The sequence below is a fragment of the Mirounga leonina genome, unplaced genomic scaffold (assembly GCF_011800145.1).
Source record: "Mirounga leonina isolate KUSES-001 unplaced genomic scaffold, KU_Mleo_1.0 Mir_199, whole genome shotgun sequence".
Classification (NCBI taxonomy): domain Eukaryota; kingdom Metazoa; phylum Chordata; class Mammalia; order Carnivora; family Phocidae; genus Mirounga; species Mirounga leonina.
In genome coordinates this window covers 739480-763272 of record NW_023270498.1, presented here as the reverse complement: position 1 = coordinate 763272, position 23793 = coordinate 739480, and the positions used below count along the sequence as shown (strand labels likewise).

The 23793-nt window shown below is 56.0% G+C and overlaps 1 protein-coding gene and 2 non-coding genes across 6 annotated transcripts; all 3 read left to right on the top strand.

The window, feature by feature from the left end:
- The first annotated feature begins 3377 nt into the window (after positions 1-3377).
- TBRG4 (transforming growth factor beta regulator 4) lies at positions 3378-11558 on the top strand. 4 transcript variants are annotated; one of them, XM_035026454.1, is made up of 12 exons: positions 3378-3475; positions 3901-4011; positions 4479-4956; positions 7090-7413; positions 7889-8060; positions 8341-8498; positions 8912-9022; positions 9792-9936; positions 10186-10328; positions 10540-10651; positions 10745-10859; positions 11319-11558. In XM_035026454.1, the coding sequence occupies exons 3-12, from the start codon at positions 4543-4545 to the stop codon at positions 11374-11376; spliced, it is 1752 nt and encodes a 583-aa protein (XP_034882345.1). In that variant the 5' UTR covers positions 3378-3475; positions 3901-4011; positions 4479-4542; the 3' UTR covers positions 11377-11558. The 4 variants fall into 4 exon arrangements, with proteins under 4 accessions (XP_034882345.1, XP_034882344.1, XP_034882342.1 ...); XM_035026453.1 differs by having other exon boundaries at positions 10186-10414; XM_035026451.1 differs by having other exon boundaries at positions 10186-10431.
- On the top strand, positions 7582-7719 carry LOC118024607. Its single transcript, XR_004683149.1, has one exon. It is a non-coding gene; the product is annotated as a small nucleolar RNA SNORA5 (small nucleolar RNA).
- Positions 8107-8241, top strand: LOC118024608. The gene has a single exon (XR_004683150.1). It is a non-coding gene; the product is annotated as a small nucleolar RNA SNORA5 (small nucleolar RNA).
- Positions 11559-23793: the final 12235 nt, after the last annotated feature.

The window sequence follows — 23793 nt, the reverse complement described above, 5'->3', positions numbered from 1 at the left end:
CGAGGTTCTTCCATGTCCTCTCGTGTTTTGACAGCTCACTTTTTTTTTAGTGCTATGTAATATCCCACCAGCTGGATGGACCACAGTTTGCTTAGCCACCCCGCTCCTGAAGGGCGCCTTGGTTGCTTCCAAGTCTTGGTAATTAGGACTGAAGCTGCTAGAAACATCTGTGTGCAGGTTTCCATGTGGATGTTAAGTTTTCGGCTCCTCGGGGGGAACACCAAACAGGACGACTGCGGGCCTGCATGGCATCTGAGTGTGTTCCGGCTCCTGTCGCAAAAATACCATCAACTCTGTGCCTTACGAACAACAGAAATCTCTCTCACGGTTCTGAGTGGAGGGTAAAGGAGCGAGATCAGGGCACCAGGATGGTCGCAGGAGGGCTGTCCGTTCTCTACTGCAGACTTTTTGCTGTGCTCTCCTGTGGTGGAACCGCAGAGGCTCTGTGGGGTCTCTGTCTTTTTTTTTTTTTGAGAGAGGGAGAGAGAGCACGCATGCCAGAGGAGGGAGGAGGCAGACTCTGTATTGAGCATGGAGCCCCACTACACAAGGCTCGATCCCACGACCCTGCGATCATGACCTGAGCCAAAACCAAGAGTCAGACACTCAACCAACTGAGTCACCCAGTGCCCAGGGGTCTCTGTTTTAAAGACACTAATCCCACCATGAAGCCTCCACTCTTGTGACCCAATCACGTCCCAAAGGCCCCACCTCCTGACACCATCACCTTGAACATTAGGTCTCGACATATGAATTGAGGAGACACAGTATTTGGTCCATTGTATATGGCTAGAGTATGTTTAGTTTTGTAATAAAATAGGAAACTTCAAAAGCAGCTGTACCATTTTAAAGTCCCACCAGCAAAGGATGAGCAGACATCTGAGGATAGAAACCAAACCAGGATGAATAACAGCAAGAGGAAAAAGAACAGCAACTATACAAGAAAAAGAAAAACTTAGAAAAAAAAATATCCCTATCACCAAAATCCTTACAGAGATAAGAGACAATATCACAATCATGAAAAAAAAATTATATAGGGTGCCTGGGTGGCTCAGTCATTAAGCGCCTGCCTTCAGCTCAGGTCATGGTCCCGGGGTCCTGGGATCGAGCCCCGCATCGGGCTCCCTGCTCCGCGGGAAGCCTGCTTCTCCCTCTCCCACTCCCCCAGCTTGTGTTCTCTCTCTCTGTCAAATGAACAAATAAAATCTTTAAAAATAAATAAAGTGTATTTTTAAAAAATAGTATAAAAAGGAGCATTCAAAAGCCAAAAAGGAGCTCTTGGTAAACAAAGTGTGACAGCAGAAATCAGGCCTCAGGAGACTTAGAAGCTAAAGCTGAGGAAATGTCTCAGAAAGCAGAGCAAATAATAATAATGATAATAATGAGAAGAAGAAAGGCAGAGATGAGACAAGATGGGAAAACCAGGGAAAATCAGAAATCGGTCCAGAAGAGCCAATATTCAAACCTGGCCATTTTGGGAAGAGAGATTAGATGAAGGAAAGGAAATATCCAACCAAATAAACTACAAACTCTCAGCCTGAGGACACGGGTTTTTAGGTTAAGGGCTCATCACGGGCTCAGGCAGAGGGAGACTCGCATCACTGTGAAATATCAGAACCCCAGGCATAATGAAAAGTCAGCTTTTAGAAATTAAAACAGGGCACCTGGGTGGTTCGGTTGGTTGAGCGGCTGCCTTCGGCTCGGGTAATGATTCCAGGGTCCCGGGATCCAGTACCGCATCGGGCTCCCTGCTCAGCGGGGAGCCTGCTTCTCCCTCTGCCCTTCCCCCTGCTTGTGCTCTCACTTGTGTGCTAGCTCTCTCAAAATAAATTAAAAATATATATATATATATATTTTTTTTTAATTAAGGGCGCCTGGGTGGCTCAGTCGTTAAGCGTCTGCCTTCGGCTCAGGTCATGATCCCAGGGTCCCAGGATCCAGTCCCGCATCGGGCTCCCTGCTCAGCGGGGAGCCTGCTTCTCCCTCTGACCCTCTACCCTCTCATGCTCACGCTCTCTCTCAAATAAATAAATAACTTTAAAAAAAAAATTAAAAATTAAAACAAAAAAAGGAAAGAAGGGGAGAGAAGGAAAGAACAGAAGGAAGAAAGGAAGAGGGAGGACTGACACCCCAGACGAACTTCTGGACTCCTCAGAAACGTGGGGAGCTAGGAGGCCAGAGGGTCCTGCAGCGAGGCTTCAAAGCAGGAGAGGCTTCTAACCATAGCAGCCGGCCCGGCGAGCCAGCAAGTGGGAGGACACAGCAGGTAGTCCCTTCAGACCCACAAGGTCCGAATCGGCCTCCGCCCCACCAGCTCTCCAGGACGAGCCAGGCGCACTCCGCCGGAGGAGCAGCGACAAGACTGCGCAAGGGGTCCCCGCCGAGGAGCCCCCGGGCAGGAGGGGACCCCGCCGACGGCCCCGGGAAGAAGGGACCCCGCCGACGGCCCCCGGGGAGACCCCCCGACTGTCCCCAGAAAGGGGAGACCCCGCCGACGGCCCCGGGAAGGGGGGACCCCCCCGACTGTCCCCGGAAAGGGGAGACCCCGCCGACGGCCCCGGGAAGGGGAGACCCCGCCGACTGTCCCCGGGAAGGGGGGACCCCGCCGACGGCCCCGGGAAGGGGGGACCCCGCAGACGGCCCCCGGGATGGAAGGGACCACGCCGATGGCCCCCGGGGAGACCCCCCGACTGTCCCCGGGAACGGGGGTCCCCGCCGACGCCGGGACCCACCCGATGTGTAGGAGCGGCCAGAGAGCCCGAGGCAGGCGGGGCGCGCTCCGGGGACAGGCGCTGGACTCTGACGGACGCGGGAGCCGCCATCCGACGACCACAGGCCGGGGCGACCTGCACGGAGCCGGGAGAGCGCGGCGCGAAGGGACAGTAAGCGCGCACGGACCTCCGGTGCGCGGGCTCCGCTTCCCCGCACTTCAGTCTTCCCACAACGACACGGTCACACCTACAAGCCAGAGAGTGCACGCGAATTCCACAATTCTAGAGAAAACCGAAACCCTGGCAGGACGCACACCGCGCCTGCATTTCTGCACGAGCTCGGCCGGGCACCGTCTGCACCGGCAGCCGCTCCTCACGGGGCCCCGGGGCGGGCTGCGGGGCGGGGCGGCAGAGCGCGCAGCCTTCAGCCCCGGCTCCGGGCGCCTCATTCTCCCCCCTTCCCACGTTTCCTGAACTGCCCAGCACCCGTCTCTCACTCCCCTGCTTCCCACCTTCGGGTTTGTGCCCTCAGCAAAGATGGCGCCCGGCCGGAAAGGAGCAGCCAGCGTGGCTTCCGGCCGCCTGCCCTCAGCAAAGATGGCACCCGGCCGGAAAGGGTGGCGGGCATGACTTCCGGTCGGGCGGACGGCGGCTAGGCTTGCTTCCGGCGGCGCTCCGAGTGACGTAGCGCGCGCGCCGCGCGGCGCGAGCTGGGGACGGTGCGGGGACGCATGGAGGTCAGCGGTAGCCCTCGCGGCTGCTGCGTATGTCCGGTGCCGGTGGGGAGGGCGGTTCTGGGCGTGGGTCCTGAGGGCTGGAGGGCGCGCCGGGTTGCGGGGGGCCGGGGTCCTGGGGCTGGAGGCGGGGAACCGGCCCGACCGTGCGCACGCGCTCCTCCGCCGCCGTCCCGCGTGGCCCGCGGGCCCGGGTGCGGGTGTTCTGTCTGCCCCCGAAGGCCGGGCTTTGGGCTGCTGTTCGCCTGACCCCAGTGGGGCCTGCGGGCCTCCGCTCCCTCCGTGGCCCGCAGGGCTGTCTTCCGTGGGGAGCGGCCCCGGCGGCGCCGTGGGTGGGGGACGTTGCCTTTGGTCCGTGTCCCTCCGGAGCCTCCGCTTTTCGGGGATCAGACCGAGGGTCTTAGAGCGAGTGAGCTCCGGGAAACCGACGGTGGAACGCGCTCTCCGCTTTGCAGGAGGGGAGGCCCGGGCGCTTGCCGTGCGCCGGCCATTGGATCGCCCTGCTGTGCGAGACGGTCCGAGCGGTTAGAGGCCACAGCAGCAGGATGCGTGACGGGTGCTTGGAGGTAACGTCTCGCCTGGGCGTGGAGGCATGAAGGCTGGTGTCCTGGGTCCCGGGGCGGCGGGGGCAAGAGGGAGAGCTGCAGGGCCTGCGGGAGGTGGGAGTGTGCTGCAGGGGGTCGCTCCGCTGTGAAGTGGTGGGGTGTGGGTTGCACGCCCCGGCTTTCCAGGAGCCGTCGGACGTGCAGAGCCCCCCCAGGAGGCCTCTGGGCTGGGCCTGGGGGTCTGGGCTGTCGGACTAGGTGGTTCCAAGCGCAGCCCAAGCTGTAACGCTGCGGCGTCTGCGTATTTGGTCCCATTCTGCGCTGGGACGAAAAGCCTGTGAGCTTTGCACTGGTGTGCCCGGGGACAGGCAGAAAGGGGCGGTTCCTGCCGGTGTGGGAGAGTGGCCGTGGCCTCCTCTGCCGGGCTCCCCTGTCTGGGAGTCGGGAGCACCGCCTGCATCACCCCGTTCTCGCCTTTGTCTCTTCAGGGCTGCGGGACCGCTTGTTAGCAGTCGTACCTGCCTCCGCCTCCGCCCCCGCCCCCGCCCCGTCATGGCGGCTCGCCTGGTGAAACGGTGCACATGCCTCCTGAGGGAGGCCACCCGTGTGGCCCCTGCTGTGGCTCCAGTTGGCCGACTGAGACTTACCCAGGCCGCCCCCAGGACTCTGACTTCCTCAGCTACCTCGCCCAGTTCCCACTTCCCAGGCTCCTTGTCGGGGCTCTTAGAGAGGGAACAGGTGTTCACCACCAGGCCAGAGCAGCAAGAGGTGGACCAGCTCATTAAGAAGGCCACCCGGCCAGAGGAGCTCCTGGAGCTGCTCGGTGGTGGTCACCGCCTGCACGAGAACCACGCAGCCCTCATGCTCATCCAGCTTTCTCGCCTGCTCTCTGACAAGCCAGAGTACAAGGCCTCGCTCACGCGGGACGCCCGCTTTCAGCAGCTTCTCCAGCTTGTCGACAGCCAGGTGGGTTTCTAGAATGTTCTCTGAGGGTTCAGTGGGCAGAAAACAGTGGCATTGGAGTCCAGAGCAGCCAGTCGCTTTCCGAAGGCAGGAACTCTGCCGCCTGTTTAGTTCTCCACATTCTGTGGTTTTTCATTTTGTAGAGTCTTTATTCTCATAATCCTCCTCACAGCCCCGGTACGTGAGTATTGCTGTCCTTCTCTTCCAAGCAGCAAATGGGACGTGAAAATGGACGCACGGGAAGCGAGCTCATCCTTCTCCATTTCCGGGGTGCTTTTTCCCTGGCCAGGCCGGTCTGACTTGGGTGGCTCCCCTCCAGTGTCTGGCTCACAGTGGGCATGCCCCTGATGCTGGAGGAGATGCCGAGGGGCTGATGGAGGGTGCCAGGCAGCTGGGCTGAGCGCAGGCATCATCCAGCCGGTCAGATCCTTACCTGTGAGCACAGAGAGAAGGGGCGACCTGTCTGTGTGGCACTGGGGGGCGGGGCACACCAGCTGTTGGCTCTGGCCTCGTCAGCCCACATTCCCTCCGCTGCTCCGTGATGGAGGGAAGAAGCCGTGCTTCTGTCACTGAGCACCAGAGCCTTGTATCCAGTCGTCAGAGGTGACGAGGAGGAGGTTCACAGTTCAAGGGTGGGGTTTCTGGACTGCAGGCCGGGAAAGCAGTGGGCGTGGCTGGCTGTTTTTTAACAAGACAGGCTGACAGAAAACGCCGGAATGCGCGCGGTAAGGGAAGTATCGTGTCACGGAGCTTTCTGTCTTGGTGAAACGTGTGCGTGCACTGGGGTCACGACAGAAGGTCAATTCTCTCTGACGCCGTTGACCTAATCCCTTACTGAGCCCCTTGTTCTGAGACTGTGATCTTGATGGTTATTTATTGAGTATTTGGCACACACGCAGGTAACTGAAGCACGTTTTAGGAGATGAGAGGGAATGTTGTAACGAGTCTATAAGCCAGAACGGCCCGGGAACAAAGTACAATGTGAACGATGATCAAGCCTCCTTTTAAAAGTCACCGTGCCGTCCAGGAGACGCGCAGGTGCAGGCACCAGGTTTCCTGACACAGACTCAATTTCTGCCCTGGCTGGCCTCCCAGCCCTTCACTGGCTCCCGTTTGCACTCCGCTCCCTCTTTGCGGTCCCATTTCACAGATGCAGGGAGCGGCCCCACCGGAAGGGGCAGAGTTAGAGGCTCAGTGCCGCCGACAGAGCACCCCCCCCCCCGTGAACGCCCGGGTCCTGGCTCCCCTGGGGGGCCTCTGCGAGGCTGTGGGCTGTGCTGGAGGGGCCCCCGTGCATGTCTGAGGCCTGGAAACACGCCCTGCTGGGAACAGCAGGGTCCCCTTGTCAGAAGCAGCCCCCGAGGAGGAGGGAGATGGTGGCACCGCCGGCATGGGGCTTTGGGGACACTGTGTGTGGGGCCATGGGTGCCTGATGTGACGATGGTGGCAGCCTCTCTTCCCTGACGCCTGGGGGTGTAGGGTGGCCAGGCCTCCTCTTGCCCACGTATCCCAGGGCTTCTTTGCGCAGCTTCACGCCTTGGGGAGCAGGGGCTGGGTGGGAGGGTGGGGCAGCGGGGCGCCAGCACCTGGACCTGCTCTGCGGGGTGTCAGCTTTGCTCTCAGTGTTCCTGAGAAACTCGACATTCTCAGGAGCTGTAGGACTGCCCCTTGGAGAAGAGGGGTTTAGGGCTCGGGGCTTCTCAGACTCGGTGGAGCAGCTGTTTGCCCAAGAAAAGTCAGCGTGTCTGACAGCTAACGATCGTCCCGTCCCGTCCCGCAAAGGAACCAGCGGGTTGACAGAACATGACCCTGAGTCAGCCCCAGGCTTTCCCCTGACTTCTGGACTCGACGGCTTGCTTGGGTTCGGGTCTGCGCGTGCGAGACGGGCACTCGTCAGGCGTGCCCACCGCGCAGATCCGTGGCCAGGTCTCTGTGTAACCGGCCACATCCGTGGAATCTGCGTTGGGGAAAGCTGGGGGGAGTTGCCCCTCTCAGGCGGAGCTCTTGGGTGCAGGTGGCCCGACAGCCGGTGGGGTGGGGCGGGGGGCCGTGCTGGGCAGGCAGCTTCCAGCCCAGACCCCTGGCGCGGGGCAGGTGGGGCCTCGGGTGTGACTCCCCTGTGTCCTCCCCGCCCAGATAGCCTCCGTCTGGCACGGGCCCCTCGTGAGGCTGCTGAGGAGCCTCTACACGCTGGCGCTCCCAGCGGCCTGCAAGGAGCTGCAGTCGGTGGAGCAGGAGGTCCGGTGGCGCCTGCGCAGACTCAGGTACAAGCACCTGGCCTTCCTGGCGGAGTCCAGCGCCACCTACATGCAGGAGCGGGGCTCCCAGGAGCTGCTGGCCGAGCTGCTCCTGCACCTGGAGCGGCGCTGGGCGGAAATCGAAGACGGCCGCACGGTGGTGGCCATGATGGCGAAGACGGGGCCCCTCTCGGAGCCGCTGATGACCCGCCTGGAGGACAAGGTACTGGGGCAGGGGGCCCGGGCAGCCGCAGGCACGCTCTGTGGCCACGCTGATGAGCCTGGCGTGCCTCGTCTTCTCTAAAACCACCTTCTGTGCGGGACCTGGGCCGGCCAGTGGCCCTGCTCCAGGCTGGCGCTTCCTGGTGATGTCGTGCCCCCACCTGCAGCCCGCAGTCAAGTCAAATTCAGCACCTGTTCCCATCGTAGCGGGCGCTGGCCCAGATGGCTGCCACAGCAAGCCCTGCGGCTCATGGGCCCCGGGTCCCCCTGCGCTGGGACCTGGGGATAAGTCTGGCTGCAGACAGGGCGCCCCGGGCCCCGGGGTTCCCCAGCTGGGAGCCGAGGCAGGCCCCACGCGGCCGGGGCCCGGGGTTAGTGAGCTCAGGTCCAGTCGCTGTCCCACAGGGGCCGCACAGCGCTGCCTGGGAGCCCTGGCCTCGGCCGTCCAGCTGACTCCTGCCGGCTGTGATTGACAGTGCCTGGAGCTGGTAGAACAGTTCGGCCCCGACGAGTTGCGGAAGGTGCTGGTGACGCTGGCCGCTCAGAACCGGCGCTCCGTGCCCTTGCTGCGAGCCATCTCTTACCACCTGGTCCAGAAGCCCTTCCCCCTGACGAAATGCATCCTCTTGGACCTGGCGTACGCCTACGGTGAGCCCCTGCCACTGGGAGCAGTGGGGGGAGAGGACGCTTTGGCCGCAGCTGTGTCGAATTCGGTGCCCGCCCACCCCGTGGCTCGCACCGGCCCGAAAGGCTGCCACAGAAACGCTGTGACCCATGGGCCCTGATCCCCCGTGCTGGGCCTCAGGGATAAATTTGGTCACGGACACCTCACCCCCAGACCTCGAGGCCAGGCTGGGGTGGCTGGATGGCTCCCAGGGCGGCCTGCCGACCCTCGCCGGGTGACTCCTCGGCTCGCTCTGTCCCGAAGGCAAACTCGGCTTCCAGCAGCCCCAGGTGTTCCAGCGCCTGGCTGCCGACCTGCTACCCCACATGCCCAGCCTGACGTCGGGCGAGGTGGCCCGCTGCGCCAAGTCCTTCGCCCTCCTCAAGTGGCTCAGCGGGCCCCTGTTTGAGGCCTTCGTCCAGGTGAGCGGGCAGAGCCCTGCAGCCTGGGCTGGAACGGCCCTGTGGGCCTGACCCCCTCAAGGAGTGGGTTCCCTGCCCCTTCCATCGGGGAGGCCCGGCCGGCCAGACACACTGGCTGGTTGCGGATCGGGGGTTCCTCCTCGGGTCATTGGGTGCTACAGACGGTATGGGTGAGGACGGCGTCCCCTGTCCTCTCATGACCTTCGGAGGAACCTATGTCTTTGGGTGGCTGTCGCAGGGAGCGGTAGGGACGGCCGGGCCGCGCAGCTGCTTGAGGCTGTGCCGGGCGGCTCTCCGGGGTCCCAGCCTCTGGGGGATGGCAGGTGCCGCCAGGGAAGGTCTAGGGGGTCCCGGGCCCTGTGGGAGGGACGGGTCCGTCTCACGCTATGCTCCACCGCACATGGCCGGCCCAGCACGTCCTGGACAGAGCCCAGACCATCCCAGTGCCATACTTGTGCAACGTGCTCCTGGCCTTCGCGCATCTGAACTTCCGCCCGGAACGGGAGGACCAGTTCTTCCACCTGGTACGCTCTGTACACCCCTGCTCCCCCCTCCTCTTCCCTCGGGCTGCCGGCTGCCGCAGGGCCCCTGGGCGCAGCTTCAGGCCGGACTTCTGCATGGGGGCCGGCTGGGGCCACACGGCACACCTTGTCTGGGGACCAAAGACGTGCCATCCCCCACGCCTGCTGTGTGGCCCAGAACAGGTGCTGGTCAGGACGTGTCGGCCGGCTCACTCGCCGCACAGTCAGGGGTGGGGGACCCCTGGTCTCCGTTCCTGGGGCTTCCTGAACTCCCTGCTGACGCTGTGACCTGCTGGCGGGGCTGTGTGCTGTGCAGGCCACCGTGCAGAGTGCATCCACGCAGGGGTGAGGCGTCCCGCGGGTGCACCGGCTTTGACCCTGGGCCTCCATGTGGCACCGCCCCAGCGGGCCAGCTGCGGCCCCTTTCGTAGTCTCCAACTCCCCTCGAGGCCAGAAACATGTCCCCGGCCTTGGGCCCGCTCGCCGTGTTAAGAGAGACGTGATTTCGGGGCACAGACTTGCTGCTGGGAGGGGCCGCAGAACATCCAGCTGAAGGTCGTGCTGTCCGGGTTGGCGCTGGGTGCCGAGGAGGGTTTCTGGTACTCTCTACGAAGGGCTGCCCCAAGCCTGGCCGAGAGCGTCAGCAGGGATCCCCTGTAGCTGCCTCGGGCCTCAGTGTGGCCAAGTCATTCGGGAGCCCTGAGCGCTGCTGGCCCGGGGATGTTGGCGGCCGCTGAGGGAAGCCCCCTTCGCCCGCCCTGTCGTCGCCCAGGTTCACGAGAAGCTGGGCCCAGCGCTGACGGGCCTGCACCCAGCCCTGCAGGTGGACGTGGTGTGGGCCCTGTGCGTGCTGCAGCGGGTGCGGGAGACAGAACTGCGGGCCGTGCTGCGCCCTGACCTGCACACCCAGTTCCTAGGTGAGCGGCGGGCTGTCCCCTCCTCTCCTGCGTGATGCTGAGCCCGCGCAGCCCCCTGAGCTGCCCGGGCATTGGCTGCTGCCCCGCCCCCTTCCTGCGGGTGGCCCACAGACGCCCTCCTGCTGACGCACGTAGTTCAGGGGGCAGCGCGGGGGCGGGGTGCCATTGTCCCCCACCTGCCCCGCATGTCCCTCCGCCCCGGTGCCGCCCTCCGCTCACCCGCTCTTCTCGCGCTGTCCTCTCCCTCAGAGGGCAGGTCCCCGAGGGATCAGGGCACCTTCCAGAAGCTGCTCCACATCAATGCCAGCGCCCATCTGGAGCACCCAGAGTACGCCGGCCCCCATCTGCCGGCCTCGGCCCTGGTCCCCAGACTCTCAGCCCTCGACGGGAAGGTGACCCCCTTGCAGAAGGAGCTGCAGGACACGCTGAAGGGGCTGCTGGGGGACAGCAGCAGGGGCAGCTTCACGGTGCCCACGCAGTACGGCTGGGTCCTGGGTGAGGCCCTCCCCACACTCCCCCTGCTGGCGGCCACGGGGCTGCTGTGAGGAGGGCCTTAGGCCCCCAGGGACGATCCCCAACATGTGCACCCACACGCCTCCCTAGACGCCGAGGTGCTGCTGGACCCCGAAAGCCAGTTCCTGCCCCCCAGGGACTTCGTGGCCCCTCATCTCACCCCACCCTCCGGGAGTCAGCCGCTGCCCCCCGGGGCCAAGAGGTAGGCAGTCGCGCAGCTTCTCCGGCCCCCCCCCCCCCCCCGAGGGCCCCAGGGAGCATGCTCCGCTCGAGCTCCATGCACCTTCCCCACCAGGCTGGCCTTCCTGCGCTGGGAGTTCCCCAACTACGGCAGCCGGAGCCGAGACTTGCTGGGGCGCTTTGCGCTGGCCCGGCGCCACGTGCGGGCCGCTGGCTTCCTGGTGGTGGACGTGAGTACCGTCGGGGCCCAGCCCCGGAGGCTGGCCACGCCGGGGTCCCCCCTTCCCATGGGAGAAAGGGAAGCTCGGAAGGTGGTATTTCAGGCCACAGCTTCTGGGATCCGCTCAGGGCCTTGCAGACCAGGTCTGCACACCAGCCCCAGAGCGCGCTGTCCTGTACAGGCCAGAGGACACGGGAGTGGTCCTTACCGTGTGACGGTTTGGTCACATTTACGTCTGGGGGGGGGGGGTGGTTTCTGTTTTTAACAATCTTTAAAAATTAAAAAGTTGTTCTGGGGTGCCACGGACTCTGGGATCCCTGGCCGCAGGGGTGAGGGCCCTGTAGCTCTGAGCGCTGAGGAAAGTGGGGCATCTTTCCTGGGCACAGTCCCACAGGTCCGTGGGCTTGGGAGCCAGGGGTGCGGGTGCAGAACAGTGGGCAGAGCCAGGGCCCCCACGCCCTCCCCGCAGGTCCCGTACTACGAGTGGCAGGAACTCAGGTCTGAGTGGCAGAAAGGTGCCTACCTGAAGGACAAGATGCGGAAAGCTGTGGCAGAGGAGCTGGCCAAGTGACCGTCCTGAGCCATGGACCGCGTTCATGGGGGGCCGGGCTCCCCCAAGGCCTGACCAGGGCCACTCGGACGTGTGCGAGCTTGCCGGCAGCTCCTGCCTCCCGTGGGCAATAAACCTGTGATTCCGGTTTTCAACCAGGAGGCGTCCCGGCCTTTGTCCCCATCACCGCCCTCCACTCTGCTGTCCACGTGGCTGGCCCGTCCCCGCTTCTGCCTTCCCTGGGCCTTCGTCCTGGCCGCGCACGCACAGTCAGCACGGATCGAGCCCCACGCTTCCAGCCTTGGGGCCATGAGGACCTTCCTGGGCAGGCCCCTGGGTTTTGAGAATGTGGCTTGGGGTTCTCGTGGCGGTGTGGGTACTGAGCACAGTCGTCCTGGGAGGTTCTCCTGCCTGTGGTCTTGGGAGTGGGGGACCCCGAGGAGCCGAGCTGACAGGAGGCACTAGGTGCGGAGCAGAAGAAAGTGCGCTCAGCTGACAGAGCGGGGCTCACGACCCCTCCCGCTGCCCCAGCCAGGCCAGGGGGCCTGGTGTCGTGTGCCTGAGCACCCTGAGCCTCCTTTGCCACCAGATGTTGGGAAGGACAGTCTGTCTCCCTCCCAGTCCCTCGCTGGAGACTTTGTAGGTGGAGCAGACAAGAGGGTGACCACTGCTGCTTGCCCACCCCCCGCAGCTCGGGGTGGGGGAGGGAGCTGGGGAGAAGCGCCACCTCCACCCTGGGTCCCCAGGCCAGCCATTCGCCACACCTCCAGAGGGGTCTCTTCCCGAAACTCAGCTCACCCAGGTGTGGGGGTGGATGGGAGCTGTCGGACACATTCGCGCAGGCTGGTGGCCGTCCATCACCAGGTGGGAGGGCACAGCCACGGTGGCCCGAGCAAGGTGCGGGAGCCAGGAGGACATGCCACGGTGAAGGACTGCCATGGGCAGGTGCCAGGGCCTCTGGGAGGGCCCGCTGAGGACACACAAGCTCGTCCTGTGCACCGCTCAGGCCCACCGGCCTCCACGGGAGACGCTCTGGTCCCTTTGCACTCATGAGAAGGGACGTGGTATCTGTGTCCTTCCAGTTTCCTCATTGGTGACCTCTCGTAGCACTGGGGGGTGTCGCACCAGGACGCTGACAGGGATGGGAGTCCCCAGACAGGACCCCTGTGCTCTCTATACCCACGCCTCCCCCTCGCTGGCTGCCACCCCTGTTCTCCATTCCTACCCTGGCTAAAAGAGCTTCCTATAGAGGAATCTGACCACGTGGCCCTCTGGCTGGATCCGCACTAGCTCCCAGGGCTCATGCGAGCGTTCCCTGTGCGGGTCCTGACCTGCCCCTGCAGTTAGATGGCTCAGCCCCACCCACAAGGATGGCGGGACCCCAGTCCTCAGATAAACACCCGGGAGCTCGGCTGTTCCTGTCGTCCGACGTTCCCGCCAGCAGAGTGAGGAGCCCTGAGGTCCCCCCCATGCTCGCCATGCGGTGTCCTCACAGATGTGGCTAGGATTCCGGAAGTTGGTGCGTCTCCCCGTGGCTAGTGCTGGGGAGCACGTCTTCGTTCTAGCCGGCTGGATGTGCGTTTCCACGACAACCAGTGATCTCTTCATCCTCACCCGTGCTTACTGTCCATTGGCGTCATCTTTGGAGGAATGCCTATTCCGATTCTGTGTCTCGGTTTCACTTAGGTCGTCTGAGTTGTAAGAGTATGTTGTAGAAGCCAGTCCCTTGTTGGAGAAGGGATTTGCAAATGCTTATTCCCATTTTGTGGGTTGTATTTTCACTTTCTGGATGGCGACCTTGCAGCAACAAAAGATTTAAGTTTCTGGGAGGTCCGCTCTTTTATCTTTTGCTTGTGCTTTGGAGGGTCATATCCAAAAATCCTTTGGTGAATCTAGGTCCTGAAAGTATGCCCATTTTCTTCCAAGAATTTTATCATCTTGACCTTAGGTTATTACCTATTTTGAGTTAATTTTTGTATTTGTTACGTGCTTAGTGTCAACTTCATCCTTTTGCATGTGACTCTCCAGTTATCCCAACACCATTATTGGGAAGATAGTTCTTTTCTCGTTGTATGGTCTTGGCACCTTGGTTGAAACTCAGTTGGCCACAGATGTCTGGGGTTATTTCTGGGCTCAGTATCCCTCTGTTTCTTGCTTGTTGCTTTGTAGGACATTTGAAGTTAGAAAGTGTGAGTCCTAGACTACATCAAAATAAAAAGCTTCTGCACGGTGAGGGAAACAGCCAACAAAACTAAAAGCCTGCAGAATGGGTGGAGATACTTGCAGATGATATATCCAATAAAGGATTAGTGTCTAAAGTATATAAAGAACTTACTCAACACCCAAAAAAAAAAAAAACCTTACAGTTTAAAAATGGTCAGAAGACATGAACAGACATTTCTCCAAAGAAGACAACCATATCGCCAACAGACACATGAAAAGATGCTCCACATCACTGATCATCAGGGAAATGCAAATCAAAACCACAATGAGGTACCACCTCATACCTGTCAGAATGGCTAAAATTAACAAAACGGGGAACAACAGCTGTTGGGAGGATGTGGAGAAAGGAACCCTCATGCACTGTTGGTGGAAATGCAAGCTGGTGCAGCCACTCCGGGAAACAGTGTGGTTTCCTCAGAAAGTTAAAGGTAGAGCCATCCTACAACCCAGCAATTGCACTACTAGGTATTTACTCAAAAAAGACAAAAGCACGAATTCAAAGGGATACATGCACCCCTATGTTTATTGCAGCATTATTTACAATAGCCAAACTGGAAGCAGCCCAAGTGTCCATTGCCTGATGAATGGATAAAGAAAATGGTGTATATATATTCAATGGGATATTATTCAGCCATAAAAAAAGAACTCTTGCCATTTGCAATGATGTGGATGGAGCTAGAGGATATGCTAACTGAACTAAGAAAGACACCATAGGATTTCACTCCTATGTGGAATTTAAAAAAGGAAAAGAGACAAACCAAAAAAGATTCCTCCTAACTATAGAGAACAAATATGTACCTGAGGGGAGGTGGCCAGAGGATGGGGGAAGTAGGTGAAGGGCCAAGTACACTTTTCTTGAGGAGCACTGAGCGATTTAGAAGCATTGACTCACTTACACTGTATGCCTGAAAATACAACACTTTTAACTACACTGGAATTTGTTAAAATGTGAGTCCTAATGGATTCTACATTTTCAAGGTTGCTTTGACTATTCTGGGTCCCTTATAATTGCATATGAATTTTAGAAGTAGCCTATCAATTCTTACAAAGAAGTAGTCAGGATTCTGATAGGAATAGCAAGGAAGCCTTAGATCAGTTTGGGGAGTGCTTTCTGAACCACCTTAGGCCTTCTGATCCATGAATATGGGATGTTTGCCCATTTATTTAGACATTCCTTAATTTCAACAGTGTTTTGTAATTTTCAGAGTATAAATTTTGAGCGTCCTTTGCTAAACTGATTCCTAAGGACTATTTTTTGGTGTCATTATGAATGGCATTTTCTTTATTTCAATTTTGGATTATTACAGATTTATAGAGATACAATTGAATCTTTACCCAAAGTATAATTCACATACAATATCCTGTTAGTTTCAGGTGATGTCATTTGTATACATTATGAAATGGTCCCCATGAGTCTACTTACCATCTGTCACCAAAGTTATTAGAATATTATTGACCGTATTCTCTATGCTGTACATTACATACTTGTGACTTACTTATTTTCTAACTGGAAGTTTATGCCTTTAATCCCCTTCATCTATATAAACCCCCCCCCCCCATCCCTCCCTCCTCTGGTAACCAACAGTTTATCTTTGAAGCTGTTGCCATGTTGTGTTTTGGGTTTTAGATTTTTTACAATTTGTTTTGTAGTTTCTCAAGGAACCTCCACTCCATGGAGTGGCTGCACCAATTTGTGTTCCCACCAACATTGCACAAGTGTCCCAATTTCTCCACGTCCTTGCCAACACTCGTCATAATATTTTTTTCTTTTTGATATTAGCAATTCTGACAGGTGTGAGGTGGTATCTCATTGTGGTTTTGATTTGTATTTCCCTGATGATGAGTGATGTGGAGCATCTTTTCATGTGTCTGTTGGCCATCTGGACATCTTCTTTGGAGAAATATCTATTCAAATCCTCTGTCAATTTTTAAATCACGGTATTTGTTGTTGGGTTTTTTTTTTTTTAAGATTTTATTTATTTATTTGACAGAGAGATAGCAAGAACACAAGCAGGGGGAGTGGGAGAGGGAGAAGCAGGGAGCCTGATATGGGGCTCGATCCCAGAACCTTGGGATCGTGACCTGAGCCGAAGGCAGACGCTTAACGACTGAGCCACACAGGCACCCTGTTGGGTTTTTGGTTTTTTTTTTTTTTTATTGTACATGTTCTTTATATATTTTGGATATTAACCCCATATTTGGTTGTGTGATTCGCAGATATCTTTTCCCTTTCAGTAGGCTGCTGTCTTTACGTTTTGTTGATAGTTCCTTCCTGTGCACAAGCTTTTTAGCTTGATGCAGTCTCATTTTAGCTTTTGTTGCCCTTGCCTGAGGAGACTGGTCCAAAAAATATTGCTGAGACCTATGTCAAAGAACTTACTGCCTGTGCTCTCCTCTGGGAGTTTTATGGCTTCGGGTCTCAACATTTAGGTCTTTCATCCATTTTGCATTTATTTTTGTGGATGGTGTAAGAAAGTGGTCCAGTCTCATTCCTCTGCATGTGGCTGTCCAATTTTCCCAACACCATCTGTTGAAGAGACTGTCTTTTCCCCCATTGGATATTCTTGCCTTCTATGTTATAGGTTCATTGACCCCATAAATGTGGGTTTATTTCTGGTCTCTCTATTCAGTTCCATTGATCTGTGTGTCTATTTCCTGCCAGTACCATACTGTGTTGATTACTTTGATTACTTACTTGCTTTGTAGTATAGTTTAAAATGTGGGAGTGTGATACCTCTAAGTTTTGTCCTTTCTCAAGATTGCTTTGGCTGTTTGGGATCAACAATTGATTTTTATATACTGATCTTGAGTCCTCCAACCTTGATGAACTAATGTACCAGTCCTAATTATTTTTGCTGCTTTTAGGATTCTGTCTTTGACTTTTAGCATTTTTGTATATGTCTGTTTGCGGCTCTGTCTGTATATATCCTAGTTGGAGTCCATTGAGCTTCCTGAATGTATAAGAGGTTTTTGTTTTCAACCTAGGAAGTTTGCAGCCATGCCTTTTTTGAAAGTTCTCTCTCCTCCTGGTATTCCCATTATGTGTATGTTGGGGGCAGTTAATGTGTTCCATATTTCTTGGAGGCTCTGTTCTTTTTTTTTTCCTCTATTCTTCAGCTAGCATAATATCCTGTGATCTGTCTTCAAGTTCACCAATTCTCCTGCCAGTTCAAATCTTCTGGTCAGCCCCTGAAGTGAATTTCCTCATTTCTGTGCTTTATGGATGTTCTCTACTTGATGTGACCTTATCATTAAGGCTTCCTTTACTTCTTTAGTTATGCTCTCCTTTAGTCATGAACATATTTATAATGGCTACCTTGAAGTCCTTGTGAGATATGTCATCTAGTCATTCTCATAGGCAGTTCCTGTTGCCTGCTTTCTTCCCAATATCTGGGTCATACTTTCCTCTCTTTGTGTGCCTGGTTATTTTTTGTTGGAAATCGGGCATTTTTAATAAAATACTGTAACAATTCTGGGTCCAAGGCCAACACCCCCTCTCCTCCGGGGCTTCTTACTGTTATTTGCTTGTTTGCCTGGGGACTGGCTAGACTATTTTGGTGAAGTCTGCTCCTTTTCCCCTGCAGTGCTCAGCCTCTGGTGCTTTTCCTCTGGGAGGTACATAGGTATGTCCACAGTCACCCTGGCCTGCTCTCTAGGCTGTGGCTTCATTGGCTCTGTGAATCTCCTCCCAGATGCCTTTGACCACAACCTCCACTGTCCCGAGGGCACCCTCGGGTTGAAACTTCCCGATGCTCTATTGCAAGGGAAGTCAGTTCCTATGGGAAGAGATTGGGAGCTATCCACTTCATAGCCTGGCAAAATCTCAGCCAGGGCTCAAAGCAAGCTTGTGAGAGACACCCCCAATCTGGGCGCTGAGCACTCAGTGGAGGGGGGACAGCAGCCTCTTCTGGATTGGAGCCACGGCCTTGAGCTGGGAGAGGGGCCACTGGATCGGCATATTCAGCATGCCAGGCCCAAGGTAGAGTCTCCCTCCCACAAGCGGGGGCTAAACAGAGAAAGGGAACCCCACCTCGGTCACACTTGCCTGGGACTCAGCCTCAGCAGCAGGTGTCAGGACAGGATAGGAAATGCTAAGTGACTGGGGACCTATGTTCTTGGCCCCAGCAGTTGGGTAGGTTCTCTAGCTTGGTGAGCGGGGAGAGGGGAGGGAAGGAGCAGCTTGGCTCATAAACCACTGATTCTGCTTTCTTTTGAACTTCGAAACAGGGCACCTGGGTGGCTCAGTCACGTCCAACTCTTGGTTTCAGCTCAGGTCATGAGATCAAGCCCCACATTAGGCTCTGCACTCTGTGCAGAGTCTGCTTGAGGTTCTCTCCCTCTGCCCCTCCTCCCATACACATGTGCTCTCTCTCTCTCTCTCAAATAAATAAATCTTTAAAAAAATAAATAACTCGGCACCCATTTTCTTCAATAGCTCTTTCTTCATTTGTTTGCCCATCAGAGCATTTCCAAGAGCTTTAACTGTTTGTTGTATTATTTCTACCAGTTTCACTGGGAAGCTGGCCAGTGGAGCGCCTCGTGCTTTCATTCTAGAAGTCTGGCTGCCCTTAATTCTTTTCTTGCCTCACTGTGGGGTTAGAACCCGCAGCCCTGTGTTGAAAACAGGGGCAGGAGCTGATGCCCTTTTCTTGCCTCAGCCCTAGAGAGCATTCAGTCTTTCACCATCAAGCACAGTGTTGGCTGTAAGGCTTTTGCATATGATCTTAATCAAGTTCATTTTAACTTGCTGAGAAGTTTTTAGCAATCTGAATGGCTGTTGGATTATGTCATATGGGTTATGTGTCATTCAATACGATCACATAATTTTTCTTCTTTAGCTTGTTGGTATGGTGGATTATACGAAATGCTTTTCAAATGTTGAACCGTCCATGCACACCTGGAATAAATTCCATCTGGTCATGGTTGTATAATTCTTTTTATACAATGTCAGATTTGATATGCCAATATTTTATTGAGATTTTTTGTGCCTAAGTTCATGGGAGATATTGTCTGTAGTTTCTTGTTTTTTGTTTGTTTCTGGTACTGTCTTTGGTTTGGGTAGTATTTAAATTTGTCTCAGGAAATGAGTTAGGATGTGTTCCTTCATCTTCTGTTTTCTAGAAGAAATTGCTTAAAATTGATGTTAATTCTACTTTACATGCTTGGTAGAATTCTTCAGTGAAATCATCTGGGCCTGAACATTTCTTTGGGGAAGGTTTTAAATGAAAAATTCAATTTCTTTCATGGTTCCAGGACTGTTCAGATTATCTACTTCATTTTGCTTGCTCGAATTTGGTAGATTTTAATTTTCTTCTTGCCTCCAGAGATTTCAAACATCACTCTGGCACTCCCAGAAACAGAATCTTACCAGCCGTCTGGGCATCCTGTGGCCCAGTCAGGCTGACACAGAATTAAGCATCCAGCTGCCAGGGCACTTCTGATACTGGGCATTTGTGTCTTCTCTCTTCTTAAGGTTGTCAGTCTTGCTAGGGGTTTGTCAATCTTATTAAATTCTTCTCAGAACCATTTTGTTTGTTTCATTGATTTCCTATTTTCAATTTCATTGATTTCTGCTCTTGACTTTATTATTTCCTTCTTTCTGCTTGTTTTGATTTTATTTTGCTCTTCTTTTCCTATCAGGAAAAGAAGGAATTTCAATGATTTTGAGGTCTTGCCTCTTTCTGATGTGCTATAAATATCCCTCTCACCACTGCTTTAGCTGTAGACCACATACTTTGATGTTTTGTATTATTTTTATTTGGTTCAGTTCTGTGTTTTTAAAAAAACGCCGCGAGGTACTTCCCCTTTGACCCATGGATCATTTACAAGGGTGTGGTTTTCTTCCCAGTGTTTGGAGATTTTCCTGTTGTCTTGCTGTGATTGATTTTGTTGGAGTCCATTGTGGTCTGAATACAAACACTGTGATTTCAGTTATTTTAGATGTGTTGATGTTTGTTTTATGGCCCAAGGTTTGATCTCTCTTGGGAAATGTTCCCTACTTTGAACATAGGAGCACTCTGTATTGCTGGGTGGACTACCCTGCGGGATGCTGTGGGCGGGCGGATGGCATGGGTCTCCTACATCTGGGCTGGTTTTCTGTCTAGTGGTCCTGTGGGTTGTCGAGGGGACAAAGTGAAGTCCTCAACCATACTTGCAGGTACGCCAGTCTCTCCTCAGCTCTGCCAGCTTCAGCCTCGTGTATTTGAGGCTCTAATAGTTGGTGTGTGCACATTTAGGATTGTTATGTCTTCCTGGTGGACCGATCATTACCTCTAATGTGTCATCACAGAATGTCAGTCTGTCACCACTTACTTCCTTTGCTCAAAAGTCTACTTTCTCGGATATTAACCGGCCACTCCTGCTTCTTCATTTTGTTGTTGTTTTGTGTTTGATTACTATTCATATTGTGTATTTTCTTCTCTTACTTTCTCCCAGTGCACCTACGTCACTGAATTTGAAGTGACTTTCCTATAAACAGCATATAGTTCAGTCTGCCTTTTTTGTCCACTCTGCCAGTCTTTGCCTCCTAATCTGTGAGTATACGTTTTAACGTATTTAATGTAATTTGTATATTTAGCCTATTTACGTTTATGTGTGTTAAGGCCAAAAGTCTGCCATTTTGTTATTTGTCTTCTCATTTGCCTCTGTTTCTTGTTCTTTTGTTTCTCTCATCTTGCTTTCCTGTGGACTCTGAACATTTTTTTACAAAATTTTATTTATTTATTTGAGAGAGAACATGAGCAGGCTCCCTGCAGAGCAGGCCAACATGGGACTCAGTCCCAGGACCCTGAGATCATGACCTGAGCTGAAGGCAGATGCTTAACCGACTGAGCCATCCAGACACCCCACCTGAGGACTCTGAACATTTTGAAGGACTCTATCTTGACTTATATAGAGTGGTTTGGGGGTGTGTCATCTTGTATTGTCTTCTTTTTTTAGGGTTTATTTATTTATTTGACCCAGAGAGAGAGAGAGGGAGAGAGCAAGCACAAGCAGGGGGAGCTGCAGAGGAAGAGGGAGAAGCAGGCTTCCCCCTGAGCAGGGAGCCTGATGCAGGACTCAATCCCAGGACTCTGGGACCATGAGCTGAGCCGAAGGCAGACACCCAACCAACTGAGCCACCCAGGCGCCCCTTGAGTGGTCTTCTTAAGAGTTTGTTCTGGGTATGGAAACACACTCGCGTGCAGGTCCTCACAGTCAGCTGCCCGCAGTGTGTGCACTTCAGGTTACGTGTGCATACTGTTTCCATGTTGGTTGCTTTGCCATCCCTGCTTTTCAGTATCCTCTCGAATGTCAGCTGGTGTTAACACTTGTTTCTCTCATCACACGTGCCACCAGGCACTCAGGAGAAGGAGTGCCCACTGTTGTGCCCGTCTCTCTGCCCTTCCCATGCTCCTTCTTCCCTCCCAATGCCCAAGAGGCCACCCTTATCATGTCCATCCTTGTGGAGAGATGCGCTATACCTGGGCTTGCAGGGCGGTCTGCCAGGGCTGGAGCCTTCAGTGTCCCCTGGCTCAGAGTGCATTTCTCCTTTGTTCTTGTGTGTGTGCACGGGCGCGTGGCTGAAGCGAGTGTCTTCCTCCTCGAATGATGCTCGCTTTCAACACTTGGAAAACATGGCGCCGCTTCCTTCCGGCCGCTGGCTCTGGATCGGAAGTGCACTGTGGTTGTCCTCAGCGTTCCCTGTGGGTCTCGTGCTCATCTCTCTGGCTGCTTCCGTGAACGTCCTCGGTGCTCAGAAGTTACAGCTCAAGTGGCCGGATGTAGATTTCCTTGGATGTATCGTATTTGAGATTTGCTCAGGTCCTTGAATCAAAGTCTCTCTCTTTTGCCTAATTTGGGGAGTTTCAGCCATCATTTCTTTGAATACTCTTTTCAACTGCTCGCCCCTGCCACTCTTCTTATGGGACTCTGGTTATGTGAACAGTGGATCTTGTGTTGTTATCCCACAGGTTCCTGAGCCTCTGTTCAATGTTTTTCCCCAATGTTTTTGTTCTCGTTGTTGTTAATAGGTTGAGTACTTTCTGTGGACCCATCTTCAGCCTCACTGGGACATCCTCTGTCATTTCTGGCCACAGATAAGCCGCTCAGCAAGTGTTTCCTTTCAGTGATTCTGTATCATATTGTGATTTTGGTTTGCTTCTGTATTATGTCTGTTTCTTTGCTGACATTTTCCATTTGCTACAAGATGAACTGTTACTCCTTATGGAACCTCTTGAATTACGACTGATTTAAAATCCTTGTCAGATAATTCCAGCATCTCCACCTCAGTTTGGGCATCAGTTGATTACTCTTTCTTATTCTAGTTGTGACTTTCCTGAGTCTTGGGTTCTTCCTTGAGTTTCCTGGTATGACAGGTGATTTTTTTATTGTCTCCTGAACAGTCAGGCTATTATGTTCACATTTTGTATTTTAGGAGGTGGTCATCCTGTTTGGACTCAGCAGGCAGGTCCTGGGCTACTCTAGTGGCCTGTGGTTTCAGTGACAGTGGACCGTGCAGAGGTCCCTGCTGGGCCATCCTGGGCCTCTGGATGGGGGCGGGGTATCTGGCCCCTAGGAGGCGTACTTCCCCCCCACACCCTTGGGGCCTCTCAGTGGGGCAGGGGGGCCGGTGAGCCGGGTGGGGAAGGAGTGGGCCTCTCCTTGATCCTCCTGCCGGTTCTAGCAGACCCCCCACCCAGAGTCGTCAGTGGGACTCCAGCCTCACATGGGGATGAATACGTCTACCTGGTCCTCTTCCTGGTAGCAGGCTGGGGGTCAGGAAACGTGGTCTCGGACCCCCTTATGTCGGTCTGCTCTGTTCCTCCAGCCTGGGGACCCTCACCACGTCACCTCACTCTTTTCATGTGTGAGAGTTCTGTTTTGGTTGTCTCTGATTTCCTGCGTTTATTGGTAGTCGGGAAAAGCAGAGACAAGCCTAGGCCAGCCACCTCGTCCAGACTAGAAGCCCCTCAGGGCATGCTGAAGGGCTTTTGGTTTCTGGAAAGTGTGTTCAGGCCAGATGGTAGGGGGTCAGCAGAGCAGTGGGAACCGTGAAGGACTCTGCTACGGCCACGGGCGAAGGGCCATGGGAGGAGGCAACTTAGAAGAGCCTGGGAGGTGAGGATGAAGGTGTGGGGGAAGGGGAGGAAGAGGAGGGTCCCCAACAGAGGGATAGATGGACGGATCTCCAGCATTTCCAGCGACTGAGAGGCGTGCAGGATGCAGGGCTCAGGCTGGGCGTGGCGGGGCTGGTGCCCAGCGCAGGCAGGGAGCCAGCTCTGCGGTGCGTCCAGGGCAGCGCCCGCAGGAGACAGGGTTGCGGAGACTCCCCGCCCCCCCCCCACGACAATGACCAATCTGATTCCCTGCCCCCGCCCAGCTCTGGGATGGCGACAATGGCCATCTGTCTCCCGGAGCCGGAGCCTGGCACTGGGCGGGTGCGAGCGCGGGAGGGCCCGGGTGGAAGCAAGGGCACGGCTCAAGGAGGCTCGGGAGGGCTTGCAGCCCTGAGGGGGGGCGCGGGCGGCCGCCGAGGCGGAGGAAAGCGTGGTTCTCCTCTTCCTCCCGCCCCGGTGTCCGGGAGCCGAGCTGCGGGGCGCACGGGACCGGTCCGCCCAGCTCCCCCGGGGCTGCCGTTCCCGCCGCGCCGGCTCCGGTCTCCGGTTTCCATGGAGCCGGGAGGCGGTTGCCACGGAGACCAACGTGCGACGGCCAGCCAATCAGCGTGGAGCTGCGGCTCCAGCTCACCTCCTGGATGGAGGCAAGGGGGACGCAGGAGGCCGGGCACCAGGACGGCGCCGCCACCTCCCCCAGGGCGCCGAGGCCGCCGTGCCCCGCGTGCCGGCGACCCTCCCCAACCCCGCCTCGTCCAGGCCCGGCTTAGGGGCGATGTTCCCTGGGGTCCGGCCAGCTTCCGACTGGTCCCCGAGCCCCCTCGCGTTCAGGGGGGAATGCTGCGGGAAAGGCGGGGCCGCGCAGCGCGGAAGGAGGGCGCAGCCCCGGTCGGGGGAAGGAGGGAGGCCGCCCCCCGCCACGGCGCTCCGCAGTGCTTGGGGCGCACGCGCACGCTCGCTCGGGGCGCCGGGCGGGCGGGGCGGTGCTGACGTCATCCGATGACCCACCCACCCCCTACCCCCTGGCCGAGGGGCGGTGGCCGCGCAGGCTCCGCCGGACGGACGCGCGGACAGAC

What these genes read in the sequence shown, in the direction of transcription:
- TBRG4 (XM_035026451.1), top strand. Translation starts at nt 4,543, where the DNA reads ATGGCGGCTCGCCTGGTGAAACGGTGCACATGCCTCCTGAGGGAGGCC. An exon ending in TCCAGCTTGTCGACAGCCAG is followed by an intron (nt 4,957 to 7,089) that starts GTGGGTTTCTAG and finishes CTCCCCGCCCAG; the next exon opens with ATAGCCTCCGTCTGGCACGG. An exon ending in CTGGCTTCCTGGTGGTGGAC is followed by an intron (nt 10,860 to 11,318) that starts GTGAGTACCGTC and finishes CCCTCCCCGCAG; the next exon opens with GTCCCGTACTACGAGTGGCA.